Source organism: Periplaneta americana, chromosome 12, assembly GCF_040183065.1.
Source record: "Periplaneta americana isolate PAMFEO1 chromosome 12, P.americana_PAMFEO1_priV1, whole genome shotgun sequence".
Lineage (NCBI taxonomy): Eukaryota > Metazoa > Arthropoda > Insecta > Blattodea > Blattidae > Periplaneta > Periplaneta americana.
Window position 1 is genome coordinate 179275376 of NC_091128.1, and position 22957 is coordinate 179298332.

At 37.8% G+C, this 22957-nt stretch overlaps 1 protein-coding gene across 2 annotated transcripts in view; it reads left to right on the forward strand.

Moving 5' to 3' along the window:
- LOC138711251 (uncharacterized) overlaps positions 1-22957 on the forward strand; it is a 58218-nt gene that overhangs the window by 22174 nt on the left and 13087 nt on the right. For both annotated transcript variants that reach the window (XM_069842670.1, XM_069842671.1), the window contains exons 3-6: positions 3356-3556; positions 9474-9598; positions 13267-13488; positions 21843-22639. In XM_069842670.1, coding sequence (XP_069698771.1) covers positions 3356-3556; positions 9474-9598; positions 13267-13488; positions 21843-22639 — 1345 coding nt within the window. The remainder of the gene's footprint in view (positions 1-3355; positions 3557-9473; positions 9599-13266; positions 13489-21842; positions 22640-22957) is intronic.

The window sequence follows — 22957 nt, forward strand, 5'->3', positions numbered from 1 at the left end:
CCCGTCAAAGCCATTTTTTTCCCGTCCGCTATGTTGGAATTCCGTCAGTTTTGACGGAATTTCCGTCCAGTTGGCAACATGCTATCAGGCCGGCCGAGCGCTTTATCTCCTCTTACAGGAAAAACTCCATAAAGTGAGATCAGGTTATCGAGGTGAGCGAGATAAGCCTCACCATCACAATGCAATGATCTTGAAATGTTGCCAAGGTGGCAGCTGCTGCCTTCTCAATCATCCCTAATCCGTTGTAAGGAACTGATTAATACCCTGTGCAGAGATAGGAACTGGCGCTTTCTTAAACAAAGAGACATGCTAATCGTAGCGTTACTTAGATAAAAAATAACCAAGCACATATCCGAACTAAAAATTATTGAAATTGAACAGTGCTGCCAATACCGTCTGGTGTACATCGAGGTTCGAAATGTTCATTTTCACGAACCGCAACGCTCTGATTCATGGATCCCGTGCTGTATGTATTTATTTACACTGCAAGTGGGCAAGCACCTGGTGGCAATGGTGTACACAATATAAACAATACACAATACAATTATATACACAATACAATTATACAATACACAATACAATATTTAACACAATAATTACAATTAATAATAAAACATAAAATCCTATTATAGATTAAATTTTCTCCTCAAATATTAATTGTCAATATTACATATATTATTCTGTAGGACAAATTAATTAATCTATAATATTCTCATAGCTGCAGTGCATACGTCTGTACAGATTACTGTGCACTTAACTGCGGAATCCCGGCCAAACAAGTCACTCAGCTGAGTGCGCTCCTAGTATAATGGCAGTTGACATTGGACATATACGTCAAAATATATGCCTAACTTGGAGTCAGGCCATAAAGGGAAACACTGAAGGAGGAAGATTCGATCCGGTGCTGTGGATTGAATTCGGCGTAGCTCAGTGGTCAGAGCGCTTGGTACGTAGAACCAAGGACCCGGGTTCGATCCCCGGCGCCGGAGCGAATTTTTCTCCTCAAATATTAAATATTAATAAAATACTTAATTTTACAATACAACCTACACATGTATAGGCCCTACATAAGTTTCAATAGTCTTTCACTTTACTCTCATCTCACTCACTGTAGTGGCACTATGACGCATTTAACTGACACTATAGAACACATTTCACCGACACTCTACAACACATTTCACTGACACTATAGAACACATTTCACTGACACTCTACAACACATGCAGGCTTTCACGGCCGGTGTCTAGTTGAAACAGAGCTTCCGGGCTAAGATGCCGTGGTCTACTGGTGCTGACGTTACCAGACGTTTCGTCTACTTCTACGGCAGACATCTTCAGTGGTTAGGTATCCTCGGTCGAAGTCTTCTGCTCGGGATACCTGTAGCATCAGTTGCTACAGGTATCCCGAGCAGAAGACTTCGACCGAGGATACCTAACCACTGAAGATGTCTGCCGTAGAAGTAGACGAAACGTCTGGTAACGTCAGCACCAGTAGACCACGGCATCTTAGCCCGGAAGCTCTGTTTCAACTCTACAACACATTTCACTGACACTATAGAACACATTTCACTGACACTTTAGCACACATTTCACTGACACTCTACAACACATTTCACTGACACTATAGAACACATTTCACTGACACTTTAGGACACATTTCACTGACGCTCTACAACACATTTCACTGACACTACAGAACACATTTCACTGACACTTTAGCACACATTTCACTGACACTCTACAACACATTTCACTGACACTATAGAACACATTTCACTGACACTATAGAACACTTACACTTTAGGACACATTTCCCTGACACTCTACAACACATTTCACTGACACTATAGAACACATTTCACTGACACTATAGAACACATTTCATTGACGCTATAAATTATCACTGATCGGAACTATTCACTGCACTGTAAAACCATAACTTCACTAACTCACCTCGCTTCACTGATACAACAGTTCAAATAAGTCAAATAATTCCACCCTTATGCATACTTATAAACAGAACTTCATTTAAGCAAAACATTTCTAGTCTAAGGCCCTCTTACACGCTATTTTTAAATAATTTACAATTCAAACCAAGGGAGTAACTCGTCAGGCTAAATGTGTATGTATTTATTCACACTGCAATGGGTATATACCCGGTGGCAGTGGTAACTAATTACACTCAATAATGACAATAATAAACTTATTAATTAAAAATACAGTTAATAATAATACCAATAATTAATATAAATAATTAATACTAACAATAATTTATAATAATAATAATAATGAAAATAATAATAACAATAATAATAGGGAATATCCTAAATTAAATGAAGCACGATCACTTAAAATAACATTTAAAGTAAATCTAATTTGTATCTTAACCCTAAGTTCGAACTAAAACCCACGAGTATGATATGTTCATACCTGCACAAGTACCTTTCAACACTACACTCATTTCGCTGTCAACTCACTCACTGCACTGGAGCTACGACACATTTCACTGATACTATTCTGATTTCACTCACACTTCAAAAACATTTCACTATTCAAATACTTTGCTGCACCACTATAAACTATAAAACTTCACTGACAACACTTCAAATAACAAAACATCAATTACATAGTGTGCAAAATAAACTACCGTCTATTAGTAAAGTTCTTAAGCCTATTTTTAAATACATTTTTGGTTATTAGTAAAGCCTTTAATAAGTCTGCAGGTGAAGCATTCCAGTCCCTGATAGTACGATTGAGAAAAGAAAACTTTCCAGTGTCCAGGCTGCATCTATTTCCTAAAAAGACTCAAAACCATTCTATACTATTCCCTACCCGTATTTCATCTTAATGCTGGGTTATGAGTATCAAACATAAACTTGACAGCTTATAACTCAGATACTTTTCGTCGGAGAGCCTGAGTTCCCTATCTCAAATTGCTTGTCTACAAACCCTCTATAATCAGATAAATTTCTTGGTTGAATTTTCAAACTCCCGGTATATTGAATAAAATGCACACAGCTTTAATAATTTACTTCGACGCGTATACAACCTACTAGCGAAAGAGAATGATTTTCGGCCTTATACTTATGACTGGAATCTTTGTTTCGCAAAGTTCTTGAAATGGATGCTTAGGTCACAGTTTAAACAATAAGAAATTCGACTCGCTACCTAGCAGTGGCCTATGACATCGGACCATTAGCTGGATGTGGAGTGCTAAAGTGTTGCTGAACCCCGGCCCTTTTAATTTCATTAACGCCGCGCTAATATTCTGAACCTTGCTGTTACAAGGAGCTGACCTGCAGGCCAGGCGCCCCCTCGTGTACTGTAAACCATTGCATTGTTCAATTCATCCACAGATCCAGAATGTGCAAAACTCCCAGAAGAGTTTGATTTCCTGGGAGACATCTTGGAGAACATCCCAGACTCAGTGGTGTACACAACCCCGGCAGGTGGAGTTTGGCCGGAAAGCTTCGACAGCGCGGAGTCCACGAAGAGCATCGTGATCAGCTACACAGTGCTGAGCTTGCTATGGGCTGTGACGTCCATCATTCTCATCGGTGAGATCATCATCATCATCATCATCATCATGGTGTACAAGTGTGTTAGGGGTATACGTGTAAATATTTTGAGAGGTAATACGAGTATTGTGTAGTGTACTGAACCACATTGTGTAAAGCATTTCTCAATCTTCCAATCGTAAGTTATTTTGTGCGAGATCGTGCGTATTTGCTTGGTTTCCGCACAAAACCAATCCGCGGTAAGTCTAAAATTCCACATTCAGTATTCCCAACCGAACACACATAACAATTTCCCTCTTCTTACCGCTTAAGTGACATATTGATTTTAATGCTTTAGGCTTTTAACATATTATTTTTAGAGACGTTCAATATAGTAATAATTATAAATTGGAAACTTACCACTGCAATTTCACCTAAATTGCACTATTAATTATTGTTTTTAAATATTTGCAAAAATTAAGTAAACTCTACAACTCCACTAAAGTTACTGCATTTCGTGATGCATGTAACATTAAGGAAGCCGTTTGTTGTAAGTTCGCATTTATAGACTGGGGGGAAAAAAAGACAGACGTATATCACGGCCTGCTGGAGTATAGTAAACACAGAAAACATTTTAAAGCAACAATGTTGAAGATAGATATTTTTGTTTTCCAAATTTGCCGTCATTGAACAGAAACCAAGATGGAGATTTCATTGCAACTAATTAGAAATTCCTCTTTCAGGTATGCAATAAACGATCTTCGCACAAAATAATGTACGATACACGAGTGGTATGTTTTCTTTCAATTCTCGGAAATTAAAAAAGCTCAACTACGTTTCGCTTTTTCAAACTTTTCCTCGAACATGAAAACTTCAACATACCGCTCTTGTAACGCATATTACTATTATGCTCGACCATGCCGAAATGTAGTAATTATACACCTGGTAGCAGCCCTTTAATGCACCTCATTAAAGTACATCTATTCATTAAAGTTCAGCTGTTCCACCAATCAGAAAACACCATTGTAGCAATATGAAAGCGCAAGTATCGATTATTCTCGGATATGCAATCGAAAGACAACTAGCGAAACGTCACGGAGGCTGGAAATCTAATACTGTCGCAGAAGGTTATGTTCTGTTACTATAATAATTAGCGTTAATTGTAAATTATATTCAAATAAATTGAATTTGTCATCTCGTTTTTCAATGTCTAAATCAATTTCAAGGTTATATCAAGATTAATATTTATTTTACTCTCTAGATTATATCAAGGTCAATGTCGACATTTGTTTCTCGGAAAAAATCAATACTTTCGCGTCTACGCACATCTCACAATTTACGAGGTATTGCACAAGGTCAGTTCCGCTTCCCAGTCAGATAAGAATAACACGAATACTTATGAATAATTTCAAGTTAGAAATATGGTCGAGCATAAAAAGTCGTATGAAACTTGCCTATAATGGTAATTAAGACGCTCGTATGACAATTATGAAACTCGCTTGCGCTCGTTTCATAAACATACTCGCATCTTAATTACTACCATTATAGGCTCGTTGCATAATGTACTATTAGATATAAAAGATTTCATGTTTTTAGGTTCGTTAATACTTCCAGGCGATTTGTTTTCCCTACGAACCCGGAGGTCCAGGCTTACCAATAAGGTCTTTGTACTGTAACAGGTAAACAAATAGGCCTAACTTAACGTGTATACAAACACAATTAGCTTTTACATTAACACATGGAATTAAATTCATTCCCTATTTATTTTATACTGAAATACGTTCGAATTTCGAACACAACCTACATTTTTATTCTCATAAGGATGGTGCACAGCAAAAAAAGCATTGAAAGTAATGTAAATTATCAAAATAAAAAACTACAGTATATATATAATGATGTGGCATTCACTTCTAAACTATCACGAAAGAATTAAAAGAAAATCACATTTAAAAAGTGTCACTGAAATAAAATGAAAACACGAAACAAAACAATCTCTCAATTGTTAAAAGTAGTTAATATTTTCTTAACTAACGTAGGTCTTTTATAGAATAGTTATGTCACATCACGAAAGAAAACGACGTCACGTGGCGGTCCACGATTCTCTACCCGTGAACAAAGAGATCCTGCATCCCTGAGTCTTTGGTACATCACTCTGTTTGGAATTCCAGGATTTGTGAATCGTACCCCCTCCCACGATTGCAGATTCTCTTGCTGTTCGTACATTAAATGAATATCGGCTAATTCAGCTTCAGTGAATCCTTCCATTACGTCAAGTGAGCTTCCTGCAAGGTTAATGACTCTTGAGAAAGAGATTATGCTGAAGTACGTGCGTGTAGTCTAAACTGACAGGCGTTTCGTAGTAAGATCGCTCATAAAACATCAGACCGTGAAAACCGCAGTGCGTAGTGGAAAAAGTATTATAGCAACGGGAAAAGTAAATTCACAAGGCGTTTGTTTTACATGAGTTTTTCTTAAGCAATTATCAAAATATTTACACGTGTACTCCCAACACCCTGTAATGTCGTACGCAGAATATTCACTGTCACCACAATCATCATGATTATTCTACTACATTATTATTATTATTATTATTATTATTATTATTATTACTTACTTACTTACGTATGCTTTTAAGGAACCCGGAGGTTCATTGCCGCCCTCACATAAGCCCGTCATCAGTCCCAATCCTGAGCAAGATTAATCCAGTCTCTATCATCATATCCCACCTCCCTCAAATCCATTTTAATATTATCCTCCCATCTACGTCTCGACCTCCCCAAAGGTCTTATTCCCTCCGGCCTCCCAACTAACACTCTATATGCAGTTCTGGATTCGCACATACGTGCTACATGCCCTGCCCATCTCAAACGTGTGGATTTAATGTTTCTAATTATGTCAGGTGAAGAATACAATGCGTACAGCTCTGCGTTGTGTAACTTTCTCCATTCTCCTGTAACTTCATCCCTCTTAGCCCCAAATATTTTCCTATGAACCTTATTCTCAAACACCCTTAATCTCTGTTCCTCTCTCAAAGTGAGAGTCCAAGTTTCATAACCATAAAGAACAACCGGTAGTATAACTGTTTTATAAATTCTAACTTTCAGATTTTGTGACAGCAGACTGGATGATAAAAGCTTCTCAACCGAATAATAACAGGCATTTCCCATATTTATTCTGTGTTTAATTTCCTCCCTAGTGTCATTTATATTGGTTACTGTTGCTCCAAGATATTTGAACTTCTCCAACTCTTCAAAAGATAAATCTCCAGTTTTTATAGTTCCATTTCGTACAATATTCTCGTCACGAGGCATAATCATATACTTTGTCTTTTCGGGATTTACTTCCAAACCTATCGCTTTACTTGCTTCCAGTAAAATTCCCGTGTTTTCCCTAATCGTTTGTGGATTTCCTCCTAACATATTCACGTTATCTGCATAGACAAGAAGCTGATGTAATCCGTTCTATTGCAAACCCTCTCTGTTATCCTGAGCTTTCCTAATGGCATATTCTAGAGCGAAGTTAAAAAGCAAAGGTGACAGCATCCAAATTATTATTATTATTATTATTATTATTATTATTATTATTATTATTATTATTATTTCATCAACATATCAATACGTCTTCATTGATTAATAAGAACTATTTTAAGTAGTCCAAATAACTAGTTTGAAAACTTCAAACTCAGTATCAGTAGTTGTCCAGTCTGATTTTTTCAATTGGTGTGAGTAGCCTACATCCTGATTACATCAGAATTGTAACGGTGCTGTAGACTACCACAGAATACGAAATGGCAGCCAGGCAACATTCAAAACATAACGCTTCAGTTTTCGACTCGCGCATGATGTCATTGTTCCACATGATTATTCCCACTCCAGTCTGACCGGTTTTGGTTTTTGCACACTGTGAAATGTATGTTGCCTGGCTACAGCAGCATTCGTAGAATCAATGCGACCTTAGATACACCAAGATTGTGCTAATTGCATATACAACAGGGGAAGTTAAAAATCATAATATCGTATGTTCTCGTCCTGAGCACGGAAATTGTCTTTAGAGAAGTTTTTTTTTTTTTTTTTTTTTTGGAATAGGAGTGGTGGTGTATTAAGAATTCCTATTGGAAAATGCATATTAGTTCCCTTATTAGAAATATATTTATTAGAAATGGGATATCAACTTTATAATATTTAAATGATACAAATTATATTTTGGGTCGTCACAAAAGTGTTAGATTATGTAATTTTGTTTCTTAGAGTAGGTTTGATTTTATTTCAGTTTCATGTATTTATTTTGACGCTTCCCAAACAAGCGGTCCGAGGTTCAATTACCAGCGTGGGAAGTGGAAGGAATTTATCTTCCGTCCACGGGATTGGGTGTTTGTCCGATGTCTTGTGATTGTCCTCTGATGTCTCAGTGGTGGTCCTGCGTCATACCGAGGCCCGCATTTGTGGGATGTCTATTGTACGAACAAAAGAATCTCCCTCCCCTACCGGAAATATGTGTAAGTCGGATAAGCAGATTAAGGAAAAAGAAAGAAATTATACCTTTTGATTTCTTGTTCAAATTAACTTTTAATCTAAATTTACAGTCCAGTTGATTTGCTTACATTTTTTAAATAATAACTTAAGTTTGTGGAGGATTACTGTAACTTTGTGTGCTTACGTCATTCTCTCAATAAATTGATAATTCTGATAATTACTGACAGAGAAATATTTGTGGTCCGTGACTGTTTAACATACGTGTGTAACTTCCAGCTAAATACTGTATTAGGCCTACATGCAGAGTTTAAAGGCTAGTTCACAATAAACCGGAAACGAGAATCGGAACGAAAACGAAAACGGTGAAATTGTTAAAATGTGTACATTTAAATGTGAGCATTCACAATTAACGAAAAGCTTGCCGGAGCCCGGGATCGGGAACGGAGAGTTGGCCAAGTTTCAACTTTGGCGTTCACGTTTCCGATCACAGCCCACTAGATTCATTCTATTGCCATCTAAAAGCTATTTTGTCGTCGTATATTTTGTAGCAAGAAGACCGTGACATAACCTATGCATTATTTTGTTCTGTGCTGTGCATCATGGAGCAAGTTTTATTTGATGAGATTCTAATATTGATTGTTGAGGATAATCCTCACGTTTACGATAAGCGGCGCGCCTCGTATAAAGATGAGAAAATGAAGGAAAATACGTGGCTTTCAATAGCTGCATCTTTGAACACCGATCGGAAGCGAATCATATTTTATTACTGTATTGGTTGTATTACACACTACATATTCATGCTTCAATTCAATAACTACTGTTGTGTTCATTTTTGTTCTATTACAAATGTTTCTTCTCTAATTATTTTACGTTATGGTAGATTTAAAATAGGTTGTGATAATGATGCATGGGCATATTTATAGTACCGTACCTAATGAAATGTTTCAGTTGAAATTTCGAAGTTGGTTAACCTGTGTTTATGTTCGCTGCCTTGTACTCATGAGAGAACGCCATTGGTCAATTGTACACAAATAACATCAGAATGCGTAATATCGACTTTATATATCGTTATTGACATGCATATCGATATGCATAGTCGTCTACGTTCTCGGTTTATTGTGAATCAAAAATTTTCATATTCACGTCCTCTGCTTCTCGTTTTAATTCTGGTTCTCGTCCCCGGTTTATTGTGAACCAGGCTTAACTCTTGTTCCTATTTTTTTTAAGTTATATAGTGCCGCACATTCACAGGCAGTGCCGTAAATACGAATCTCTGCTCCTTGCGCAGGCGCGGCGGCAGTTTCGCACCTACAACTGTTCCCTTGTTCATCAAAGTCACCAATAGAGTCTGGATTGTGTACAGGCAGATTTCTCTACACAAAGGTCGCCTCAGTTCCAGTGGCATCCATAATAAATTGCAATGATAACTTCCGCAACTCTACCTGTTCTTTATTGTTTCATGATCTTCAGCTAACTCTCATTTCCAATGTTCGTGCATGTCTTAGTTGGCGGTGCCATAAAAGTGCGCAGCAGTCTGGCATACATTCCGTGGATCCTCGTCAGTGCTGCCAACATTGTACTGGATATTGTTGCCGCAATCATGTTTGCGTTGCAGGCCAATCAGGCACAGGTAAGTTGTAATAATAATAATAATAATAATAATAATAATAATAATAATAATAATAATAATAATAATAATAATGCTAGACACGACTGTAACTTTACAAAATGGCACCCCTGGCAACAAAATTTTCTGCCTAGCCTTAAAGTTATCCCATCAGGATATTTTTTATGATAAGTCATATCATTTTCTAACCAATTTTGTATATTAATTTTATTTATTTAAAGTATTTTCTCATCTCACAGATAGAGTGTCAAATTGATGAATCGTGCTCTTCAAAATTATAAATAATATATATATATATATATATATATATATATATATATATATATTCAGCTGAAGTGAAGTAGATAGTTGACTAAATAGGCAGATGTTACGTCAGAAGTCGAGATCCAAAGCTATACAGTGCATAGCGATTAAGTCCGTACTACCCAGTAAACAAAAATTCTTGTTTGATTGATACTTGTTCACTAAACATTAGCATTATGAAAGCTTACATGTCCAGAGACACGGCCTGTATGTGGTAGCAATCAGATCATTAGATTTCTCCCAGTTCCTGGCTGTGTGGGTCTCGCAGTGCCCTGCTGCAAAATAATTCTACTTGGATTAACACCTATCTCTGAAAACTTCATGTTGCTGTTGAGAATAAAGCAGCCATTCATTCATTCATTCATTCATTCATTCATTCATTCATTCATTCATTCATTTATTTACTTATTTATTTATTCATTCATTCATTCATTCATTCATTTATTTATGTATTTATTCATTCATTCATTTATTTATTTATTTACTTATTTATTTATTTATTCATTCATTCATTCATTCATTTATTTATTTACTTATTTATTTATTCATTTATTCACTCATTCATTATTTTACTCACTCATTTATCTGTTTATTTATTTATTTATTTATTTAATCATATATATATATTTATTCACTTATTCATTATTTTACTCACTCATCTATTTATTTATTTATTTAGTTATTTATTTATTTATTCACTTATTCATTATTTTACTCACTCATTTATGTATTCGTTTATCTATTTATTTATTTATTCACTTATTCATTATTTTACTCACTCACTTATCTATTCATTTATTTATTTATTTATTTATTTATTTATTCACTTATTCATTATTTTACTCACTCACTTATCTATTCATTCATTTATTCATTTATTTATTTATTCACTTATTCATTATTTTACTCGTCTATTCATTTATTTATTTATTTATGTATTCATTATTTACTCACTCACTTATCTATTTATTTATTTATTCACTTATTCATTATTTTACTCACTCACTTATCTATTTATTTATTTATTTATTCATTCACTCATTCATTATTTTACTCACTCACTTATCTATTCATTTATTTATTTTTTATTTATTTATTCACTTATTCATTATTTTACTCACTCACTTATCTATTTATTTATTTATTTATTTATTCACTTATTCATTATTTTACTCACTCACTTAACTATTCATTTATTTATTTATTTATTCACTTATTCATTATTTTACTCACTCACTTATCTATTCATTTATTTATTTATTTATTTATTCACTTATTCGTTATTTTACTCACTCACTTATCTATTTATTTATTTATTTATTTATTCACTTATTCATTATTTTACTCACTCACTTATCTATTCATTTATTCATTTATTTATTTATTTATTCACTTATTAATTATTTTACTCACTCACTTATCTATTCATTTATTTATTTATTCACTTATTCATTATTTTACTCACTCACTTATCTATTCATTTATTCATTTATTTATCTATTTATTTATTTATTTATTTATTTATTCACTTATTCCTTATTTTACTCACTCATCTATTCATTTATTTATTTATTTATTCATTATTTACTCACTCACTTATCTATTCATTAATTTATTTATTTATTTATTTATTTATTTATTTATTCACTTATTCATTATTTTACTCACTCACTTATCTATTCATTTATTCATTTATTTATTCACTTATTCATTATTTTACTCACTAACTTATATATTTATTTATTTAACCTGGTAGATACAGTATAAGCCCATCAGACCTTCTCTTCCCCTCTACCAGGGCCTCAGTTCTTGAGGCACAGACCACAACTTCTGTATGATTTTCCAACCGTCTTAATGTAGCGATGTATTGTATCTATTAAAGGATCGAGTTCTTATGACAGGCATTTTTATGGATTTTTTCCAGTGCATTCTCAGTATTCCATACCTTACGTCTTCCAGGACGTTTTAAATCTTTAATGTTTCCTTCTGCATTATTCAAGCTCTGGGACCACTTTGTGCTACACGCTCACTAGCGACACCTTCATCCTCGACAACACGTCATATTCTTCGAGCAGTGGAAGCAGCTTTATAATCTTGTTTCCAGTAGTGATTTTAGAAATATTCTAATGTCAAGCTGTATCACCTCCATTTTACATTTCTTGTATTAATAATGGACGGTGACATGACCACAGTACGCAATAATAACCACAGCGTCCTGTAAATTGCGTTGTCCAACTAAAGGAAATTACTAAAATCTTACAAAACATCAATCTGCCGTCCAATAGTTTAGTAATGGCCGAGCATGCTACTTTTTCATTATTTATGAGGAATGTTCAAAGTGCGAATTTCTGTTAATATCTCAAGAGAGATTTTTTTGTAGCACTACAAGAAACTTCTTGCCCCAGCAACTAAAACTTACCCTAGTACAAACCCTAGTAATGCCGCATTTCGATTATTGTGACGTTTTGTTAAGTGACCTAAGTTCTGAACTGTCAGTCAAGTTACAGCGAGCTCAGAATATGTGCGTCAGATACGTGTGCAACATCCGACGATATGATCACATATCACCGTCCTTCGCAAGTCTCTCGTGGCTCCGACTTAAAGAACGTAGAACTTTCACTCTTTGTCTTTACTCTTTCGAATTCTGCACACCTCAACACCAAATTACCTTTCGTCTCGTTTCTCTTATCTATACTCTAACCACGACGTAAATACCAGATCACTTATCTGTGGCACGCTAAGTATACCTCTTCACAGAACATCTCGTTATTCATCATCTTTTACAGTATCCACCTCGCGACAATGGAATTCCCTTTCACAAAGTATTAGGGGCTGCAAGACAATAAACACTTTTAAAAGCAGCTTAAAAGGTAACCTTCTTAGCATTTCACTCCAGTCATACTGACTTAATCACTGACTACATTGTTACTCCTTCCTTTAGACATCATCCTGATAGTGCTGTATTTTCAAAATTGTCTCATAATAATCTCTTTCTATTATCTAACATTATTTGAAATATATTAACATTCTAAGTATTTTAGTTTAATTCTGCTACACAGTTTATTTCAGTGTTTAATTAATAGTTCATAGTATTTTGTTGTTTAATTCGTAAATAACTCTTGTATACATGTAACTCTCATCTAAATCAAATTGTTGAATTCTTCGTAAGTTCATGCATATGTATATATACTTTTTGCTGGTTGAGTGGAAGAGAAGGCCTTACGGCCTTAACTCTGCCAGCTAAAATAAATTATTATTATTATTATTATTATTATTATTATTATTATTATTAATAGAGATAGGCCTACAGATAGTAAAAATGGCATTTAAAAGGTCGATCTAAACACCATATTGATTTGTACCTGCAGACGTTGAGCGGGTTGTGGGAGCTCATCGGAATGGATAGCATCCCCGATTACGGTGGTGCAGACTACACTAACCTGGCAGGCTCACTGGATGGCGTGACGATGATTCCGTCGGTGGTGATGGCGCTGGTGTCCAGCCGCGTGGGCATCATCTGGCTCATCAACGTGCTGCTGTTCACCTGTGTCATCATGGCAACCTATCGAATCACCAGAGACAAAGACAAGGTCAGAAACTTTCACAGGATTCCGAGACTATGGAATGGTGACCATGTGGGACAAGAATCACGGGCAAACCAAACCATAACAAAGAGATTTTATGTACGTTACGTAGGTATATAAAGACGAACTAAGCGGAACAGAGGTGAGGTGATTCACAAGAAAATATCGTGGTGATCCTGTTTCAAGTAGGAAAATAGTTCGTCAACTTGTTTAAAAGTTACGACAAACAGGATCTCTCTAACGACAACAAACCTGCTACCCGTCGCAGAGCTCATACGGTAGAAAACTTAGATTAAATATGTTAACAAATTGAATGTATTCCAAAAAATAATATTTCCATCGTCTTGCTCAGGAAACAGGCGTTTCAAAATCCTGAGTAAGAATTGCCACCAAAAAATTTTAATCGAAACGCTATAAAATTACGGTGGTTCACCAATCGCTACAGTACAATCACGAGTTTGTAGCTGGATGATGGAGAGTGTTGCTGATAGGAGAGTGGATCCTGAATGATATTTTCGGATGATTCGAAGTACATGGCCACTTAACAACCGCTACGGAGCTCAGAATCTCCCGACCTGTGCATGAAGTTCCACTATATGATAAAAGATTGGTATGTGCTGTCGTTTGAACGCGCACAGAATAATAGGGCCTACTTTTCATGAAGGCACTATAATGCTACAAAAAATCATATATACATAATTCTCTATTTACGTACAAAGACACAACTCATGTAGATATGGTTGTGATCAGGGGCGGCTTTTGGGGTACTGCCCGTGTGCCATGGCACCACCAATGAAAGAAACAAAGCAGTTGTAACAGTTTATTTCTACACATTTTATTCGTATTTCATTTGAACGAGCGCGCGCACAGATCGGGACGCACTCTCGCAGCGTTTTTCAGAACGTGGGAGCCACTTCGGTGTGGCACTGCCTACATCCATATAACACTGTACAAAAGGCTACTGATTCTAGTTTATATGCGTTTCTTATGGCAGACTTTGAGCCGAATTCAGTTTGACTCAGTAGTTAATATTCCGCCCGCTAGAGCACAGTAATGCAGAATTTTCGCTAGATGGCAGGGTTGTTGAAGACGTTGTAGGGCTCTGAGTTCTGCAGTCACAACTGGCCTACGTCTATGTTCATGATACAACGGAGTGGGCTATGGAAATTCAACTCTCCTTGGCAACGGCTTTGTTGTGAATTGTTTTGTATCTTTTCTGACGAGAAATAAAAACTGTTCTTGAGTTTCATTTACTCAGTATATTGTATTCTAGCTACAATATTGGTGACCCCGACTTGATATGAACACGCACGAAGATACAGAGCAGAGTTCTTTACCAACTAGTAGTGGTGACAGAGTCGTTGTGTGTGCACAACGTATTGAGAAGCCTCCTCCATTCTACAAGGACGATCCAGATCTATGGTTTGCAGTAGTGGAAAATGCTCTCAGTTTCGCAGGGATTACTCGAGATCAAGCAAAATTCCAATATATAGTAAGTAACGCTGATCATACGTTTATTCCAATTATAGCTGATTTAATTAAATCTCCACCAGCCACGGGCAGGTATGACGCTATTAAAACACGTATCATTGCCGCTTTTGCTGAACCAATCAACAAAAGACTCAATAGATTATTGAGCGGCATACCTATAGGAGAGAAACGACCGTCCCACTATCTACAAGAGCTGAGAAGTTTAGCTTCCGGCCATTTAGGTGAAGAAGTCCTCAAGTCACTCTTCTTAGCACAACTAGCACCCACTATTAGAATGTCTTTGCTTTGCAGAGAAGAGGATAGTTTGGACAAGCTAGCATTTTTAGCTGACAAGATGCAGGAGACGAACGTAACAACTCAAATGTCAGTAGCTCGGCAAGAACCCTTTACATTATCGACTATTGTTGACGAGGTTACGGAATTGAAAAGCAAAGTAGACGAGCTATGCAAATTGTCTAAGTACAAATCTCCTCATCTTAAAAATAACGGCGGGTCGCCATCCGATACCCAACGAAATAAACTTTACAAACAGAAGAAAGATAAAGTTTGCTACTATCATTTTAAGTTTGGAGCTAACGCGAGACGATGTGTACAGCCTTGTTGCTGGAGCTTAGAGAAAAATTCGGAAAACTAGTGACGTCGTCTGGAGTCGAGGCGGTCCATGACGAGAGATTTAAAAATCGTCTCATTGTTACAGACAAGATTAATCACTTGAACTTTCTCGTTGACACGGGAGCTGATTTATCTGTTCTTCCCCGTTCTAAGGCAAACTTCATCGGTAAGCAACCAGCTGATTTCAAACTATATGCAGCAAACGAGTCAGTCATAGATAGGCCTACCTATGGCGAGAGGCTCATTACACTGGACCTTAATCTAGGACGCCAATATCCATGGAAGTTCACAATTGCTAACATTTCTCAGCCTATACTTGGAGCTGATTTTTTGAAACATTATGGCATTCTAGTTAATCTCAAGCAGCGAAAGCTTACAGACCCTTCAACGGCCAGAGCTATAATTGGCAAGTTAACCACAGTTGCTTTGTCAACCTTTTCTACGATAGCTAGCGGAAAATACGAGCTGTTATTGCGAGAATTTATTGACATAACTAAGGTTCCGCCATTTATTGGCCCAGCAAAACATGGTGTGGAACATCACATCAAAACGAAGGGCTCACCTATCAAAGAACGTGCTCGACGTCTTACATCTGAGAGGCTTAAGGTCGCTAAAGCGGAGTTTGATTACATGCTATCTCAAGGTATCTGTACTCCCTCGAGCAGTCCCTGGGCTAGTCCTCTTCATCTCGTTTCTAAAAAGAACGGAGGATGGAGACCCTGTGGGGATTACCGTCGTTTAAATGCTACAACTATCCCTGATAAGTATCCAGTTCCTCATATACATGACGTAACGCAACGGCTAGACGGTTGTACCATTTTCAGTACTCTTGACCTTACCAGAGCCTATCACCAAGTACCCATAGCTCCAGACGATCGCGCCAAGACAGCAGTAATAACGCCCTTCGGTCTTTTCGAATTCAACGTCATGACCTTTGGATTACGTAATGCTGCGCAGACTATGCAACGTCTAATGGATAGCGTACTTCGTGGACTTGACTTCTGCACGTGTTACATCGACGACTTATTGATAGCATCGAAAGACGAGGGGCAGCATGAACAGCACCTTCGTCTTGTTTTCCAGAGGTTGCGTGAACATGGACTTTCTATTAACTTATCCAAGTGTTCTTTCGGCGTCAGTGAAGTTAACTACTTAGGCTACGCAATCAATGAACATGGTGTTAGGCCGCTTGAAGATCGTATTAAGGCAATTGCAGACTACCCCAAGCCTAAGACCATTGTCGACTTGCGCAAGTTTCTCGGTATTATTAATTTTTACAGACGTTTCCTCCGCAGTGCGGCGCAGATACAAGCCCCGCTACATATTCATCTTCACGGTGCAAAAAAGAATGACAAGCGTCTTATTACGTGGGATAGAGAGGCTGAAGAGGCATTTGAGCTATGCAAACAACAATTCGCAAAAGCAACTCTCTTAGTTCACCCACGGGACAATGCTACTCTAGCTCTTCGCACGGATGCTTCTGATATTTCTTCTGGGGCTGTGCTCGAGCAGTACAATTTCGGTCGTTGGGAACCTTTGGGTTTTTTCTCTAAGAAACATACCAATGCGGAAATTAAATACAGCACATATGATCGTGAACTGTTAGCAATTTACAAAAGCCTCAAGTATTTTCGTTGTATGGTTGAAGGACGAAGACTGACTATCGTAACTGATCACAAACCATTGATTCACGCTTTTAATCAAAGTGCGGACAAAGCTTCGCCTAGGCAGCTCCGTCACTTGGATTTCATTAGTCAATTTACGACGCAAATCGTCCACGTTAAGGGTGCAGACAACACTGTAGCAGACTGTTTGTCACGTATAGGTGCCATAGACATGCCGACGCCAATATCCGCAGATGAACTCATGGCCGAACAGGCTGCTGATGAAGAACTTCAACATCTTCTTCAATCTGATTCGACCAGCTTACAATTAACAAAAATTCCGCTGACTGAATCAAAGGAAGAAATTTATTGTGATGTTTCGACGCAGGTCATTCGACCTTACATCCCATCTTGTCTTCGTAAGAAAGTTTTCGATAACATTCACAACCTGTCTCACCCTAGCGGTAAAGCAACTAAGAAACTTATACAGCGCAAGTTTGTTTGGCTTAGAATGAATAAAGAAATTATGCTGTGGGCTCGTATGTGTCTTCAGTGCCAGAGAAGTAAAATAAGTCGTCACCACAAAAATGTGCCCCTACACATTCCTATGCCAAGCGCACGGTTCGCTCACGTACATATAGATATCATTGGTCCGCTTCCAGTTGCCAAAGGTTTTCAGTATTGCCTGACAATGACTGATAGATTCACAAGATGGCCTGAAGCGGTCCCGATATCTGAAGTTTCTGCAGAGACTATTGTAGACGCATTCTTCAGGACTTGGATTGCGAGATTCGGCGCACCTGCCACTATTACAACAGACAGAGGCTCGCAATTTGAATCAGCTATTTTTCGAGCGTTTTGTAATCTCATTGGTTCTACAAAAATACGCACGACAGCCTTTCATCCCGCCTCAAACGGCATGATAGAGCGTTGGCATAGGTCACTGAAAGCCGCTATCATGTGTCACACGGGATCTAAATGTTGGATCGATATCTTACCGGCTGTCCTACTTGGATTGCGCTCCAGCATCAAAGAAGATTGTGACGCTTCGCCCGCAGAAATGGTTTACGGAGCGACACTAAGACTTCCAGGAGAGTTTTTCGTCGACGATCAAACCGAACTGTCGCAGCGAGCCTTCGCTGAAAAACACAGACAGTTAATGCGCACTGTCAGATCGACTCCCGCTGCTCACCACTGCAACAGAAGAGCTTTTCAGCATAAGACATTATATACGTGTACGCATGTCTTTGTTCGTATGGCGACTAAAGGATCCCTTGTACCACCGTATGAAGGACCGTATAGAATTCTTCGTAGGATATCTGACTACGTGTTCGAAGTCGATATCCACGGGAGCCCTAAAACCATTTCCACAGAAAGACTTAAGCCAGCTTTCTATGAAGTCTTCTCTGAAGATGATGGGAACAAGATCTCCGATCATCAACGACCAAGTTCTTCACATCCCCCACCATTCAGAACTTATCCTGGTGCAAGAAAAGTTTCGTGACTCAGCGTCACTGGGAGGGGAGTACATGTAGGGCTCTGAGTTCTGCAGTCACAACTGGCCTGCGTCTATGTTCATGATACAACGGAGTGGGCTATGGAAATTCAACTCTCCTTGGCAACGGCTTTGTTATGAATTGTTTTGTATCTTTTCTGATGAGAAATAAAAACTGTTCTTGAGTTTCATTTACTCAGTATATTGTATTCTAGCTACAACGTTATGAAGGGAACCATCACAGTCCACTATATACAGTCACGAAGCTTGAGTTTTGAGGCTGGAAACAATAGACTGTGACGGTACTGTTTTGCATTGCCTGTAATGAGGCGATATTAGCGATCCTAGTGGTGGGAAACTACCTAATGTTTGCATATTTACTACGTATTGAGCTTCGCGACTGTATATACTAGACTGTGGAACCATCAACTTGCACGAAAACACAAGTCAAAGTTCCGCGCCAAATGTTAATGTAATGTTGCCAATTTAAAACTAATGCACATAAGTTGGATTTGAATGTGTAAATTATTATCCATTTAACTATACTGAATGCAGAGATAGTCATGATTCTTTTTATAAAGATACATATTTTTTCATATTATGTAAAACTATTTGTTAATGTGTAATATTTGTTTTATTTTGCGGCAACTAAATATCGCTACACTGTTGCTATAGTATTGATGCTTTTGTTAACGATACATGAGATCTGTGCAGGACATGAACATGTGTTATTCAGGCCGCTGCGCTGCCTTGGATTCATCGGCCTGTTAAATAAAGTGCAAACGTGTTTGTTTATTATCTATATCACTGTTTATCTCGTGTATTTTTGCTAGTAATTTTACTAGTTATAAAAGTTATTTGTATTTGACTAACAATACTGTGAAAGTTTTGCATTACCTGTAGATGTCGGAAACTACAGACCGATTAGCCTTACATCTGTCGTATGTAAAGTCATGGAGCATTTGATATGGGATTATATTCGTCATGTTCTAAATGCGAAAGACTGGTTTTACAACCGCCAGCATGGTTTTAGGGAAGGCTTCTCATGTGATAGTCAAATTACGTCGCTGGTTCAGGATCTAGCTGAAGAGGTAGATAGAGGCGGAAGAATCGATGCAGTTGTGATTGACTTTTCGAAAGCATTTGATTTGGTGCCACATGACATATTAATAGATAAGTTAAGTAGGCTAGGAATAGATAAAAGAGTGGTGCTATGGATCCAAGAATTCTTAAAAGGTAGAAACCAGAGAGTTAGAGTAGGTCATGAAATATCGGAAATTGGAAATATAAGTTCAGGGGTGCCACAGGGCAGCGTTCTGGGTCCATTACTCTTTATAATATACGCAAATGACCTATGCCAGGATATTACATCAAATGTGAGGCTATTTGCAGACGACTGCATTATCTATAGAAAGATTAGAAATAATTCAGATGTAGATGCTATTCAAACAGACTTGAATAAAATTTACAACTGGGCGTTAAAGCATAGGATGAAAATAAATGGTTCTAAAAGTAAATCTATAACATTTTGTAAAACCCGAGAGGAAACTAGTCTTAATTACTAATTCAGTGGTGTTGTAATTCCGCAAGAACAATGTTGTAAATAACTAGGAGTGTATTTAAACTCCAAACTTTCTTGGGGAGAGCATGTTGATAATGTTACAGGCAAAGCATGGAGGGCACTTCACTTTATTATGAGAATCTTGAGAAAGGCTAGCCCCAAATCGAGGGAAATAGCATATCTAACATTAGTGCGACCGTTAATGGAATACGGAACTACATGTTGGGATCCCTATAGAATATATCAGATAAATTCCTTAGAAAGAATCCAGTATAGGGCAGCTAAATTTGTTAAAGGTAAAAGAGAAGATGGGAACGATACGATAAAAGAACTTAAATGGGAAACTTTGGAAAACAGACGTAGGAAAACTAGAATAACAGCATTGTATAGAGCACATCTAGGTCAGAAAGCATGGGTAGACATAACGGCTCGGTTAGAAAAGCCAACGTACTATGGTAGGAACGATCATGATTTTAAAATCAAATGTAGGAAACAGAAAACGGATGTAGATAAATTCTCATTTTTAAATAGAACTATAAATGATTGGAATGACCTACCTGCAGCGGTCTTTGAGGGCTGTCCTTCCTTAAGGAGATTCAAGAATAATTTAAAGAGTTGTGTATAAAGTGAAAATAAAAATTAAGGTGACATTCAACATTTAATTTTTTAAGGTGACATGTATTTATCTAGCCTTACGAGTTTACTTCCTTGGTTTGAATTGTAAATTATTTAAAAATAGCGTGTAAGAGGGCCTTAGACTAGAAATGTATAGTTTAAATGTAGTTCTGTTTATAAGTATGCATAAGAATGCAATTATTTGACTTATTTGAACTGTTGTATCAGTGAAGCGAGGTGAGTCAGTGAAGTTATGGTTTTACAGTGCAGTGAACAGTTCCGATCAGTGATAATTTATAGCGTCAATGAAATGTGTTCTATAGTGTCAGTGAAATGAGTTACAGAGTGTCAGTGAAATGTGTGCTAAAGTGTCAGTGAAATGCGTCATAGTGCCACTACAGGGAATGAGATGAGAGTAAAGTGAAAGACTATTGAAACTTATGTAGGACCTATACATAATTATGTAGGTTGTGTTGTAAAATTAGGTGTTTTATTTTATGTTTTATTATTATTGTGTTAAATTGTATTGTGTATTCTTATTGTATTGTGTATAAAATTGTATATGTTTTGTAAATTGTATTATGTATTGTAAATTTTATAGTGTAGTGCTTATCATTTTAACTGTGTATTGTTAATATTGTATATACCACTGCCACCGGGTGCTTGCCCACTTGCAGTGTAAATAAATACATACATACATACATACATACATACATCTGTAAATTTCGTTATTAGTTTCGGAAATGTTATTGTAACTGTTACTAGATGCATTATTAACTGTACACCTGGTAAAATAGCTGGTTTAATTAATGTGTTTTATTTAATATAATGCAAACGTGAGCTACGATTATCAATTTCACTAGGGTGATTTGCGTACAAACTTTTTTTTCATTTTTGGCACCACCACCAGAATGCCACAACGGCCGCCACTGGTTGTGATGCATTCAAAACATTATCGTTAATGCATTTCCTCTTTGTACAGGATTCCAGATTGCCAACATACCCACATCAGACAGAGACTGACAACAACAAGACGAGGGACGAACCTTACCCACCACGTCAAGACAACACGACTGACAACAACGCACCTCAGTACAACAACAACAACAACGCACCTCAGTACAACAACCTCAATGATCACCAGTACGACTACGCATCAGACTCGGGTTTTCCCAACGACAGAAGACCTTTCTCCTACACCCCGGACGACCCCAAGATGACTTCCCAGCCCCCTCGGCTGCAGCACATTCCTCGTGCAGGGCTGAACGCAGCCCAGAAGGAGCCGGACTACCTGGAGTGCGTGGAGCCCACGCCCTGGTTCCATGCCTCGGCACCAGCAGACCCTGAGGGTTACGAACCCCCGCGGAAGGTCCCGGATCCAAGAGGGTACGATACCCCGGTGAGAAGACCGGCACCAAACATGTCAGATCCACGAGGGTACGAGACTCCTATGAAGAGGCCAGCACCAGACGTGCCTCGTGTCGAGCCTGATCCACGGGGATACGAGAACGTGGCGAGGAGACTTGCAACAGACGTGCCTCGTGTCGAATCTGATCCACGGGGATACGAGAAACCGGCGAGAAGATCAGCAACAGATGTGCCGCGTGTCGAGCCTGATCCAAGGGGATACGAGAATTTGGCGAGAAGACCTGCACCAGACGTGCCTCGTGTCGAGTCTGATCCACGGGGATACGAGAACGTGGCGAGGAAGCCTGTGCCAGATTTGTCACGTGTCGAGTCGGATCGTTCCCAATACAGACCGCATGTTGAACGACAACGGTAAGCGCTGAAACTGAATTATAATGAATAAAGACACTTTTTACGACATGCTTAGTCTATACCAGTGGTTCTTGAACGTTTAGAACGCGGAACCCACTTTTGGGGATACATTTGTTTGCGACGCCCACTATGTACCGGTACTTAAACCCATTCGAAAAATACAAATCCCTGTAAAATCGAAAACAAAACTTGTGGATACTACCCAACTTTTAATGTGTCAGTAGATACCTTCAAGTCCACACCTGTGGAGTAACGGTTAGCGCGTCTGGCCGTGAAACCAGGTGGCCCGGGTTCGATTCCCGGTCGGGGAAAGTTACC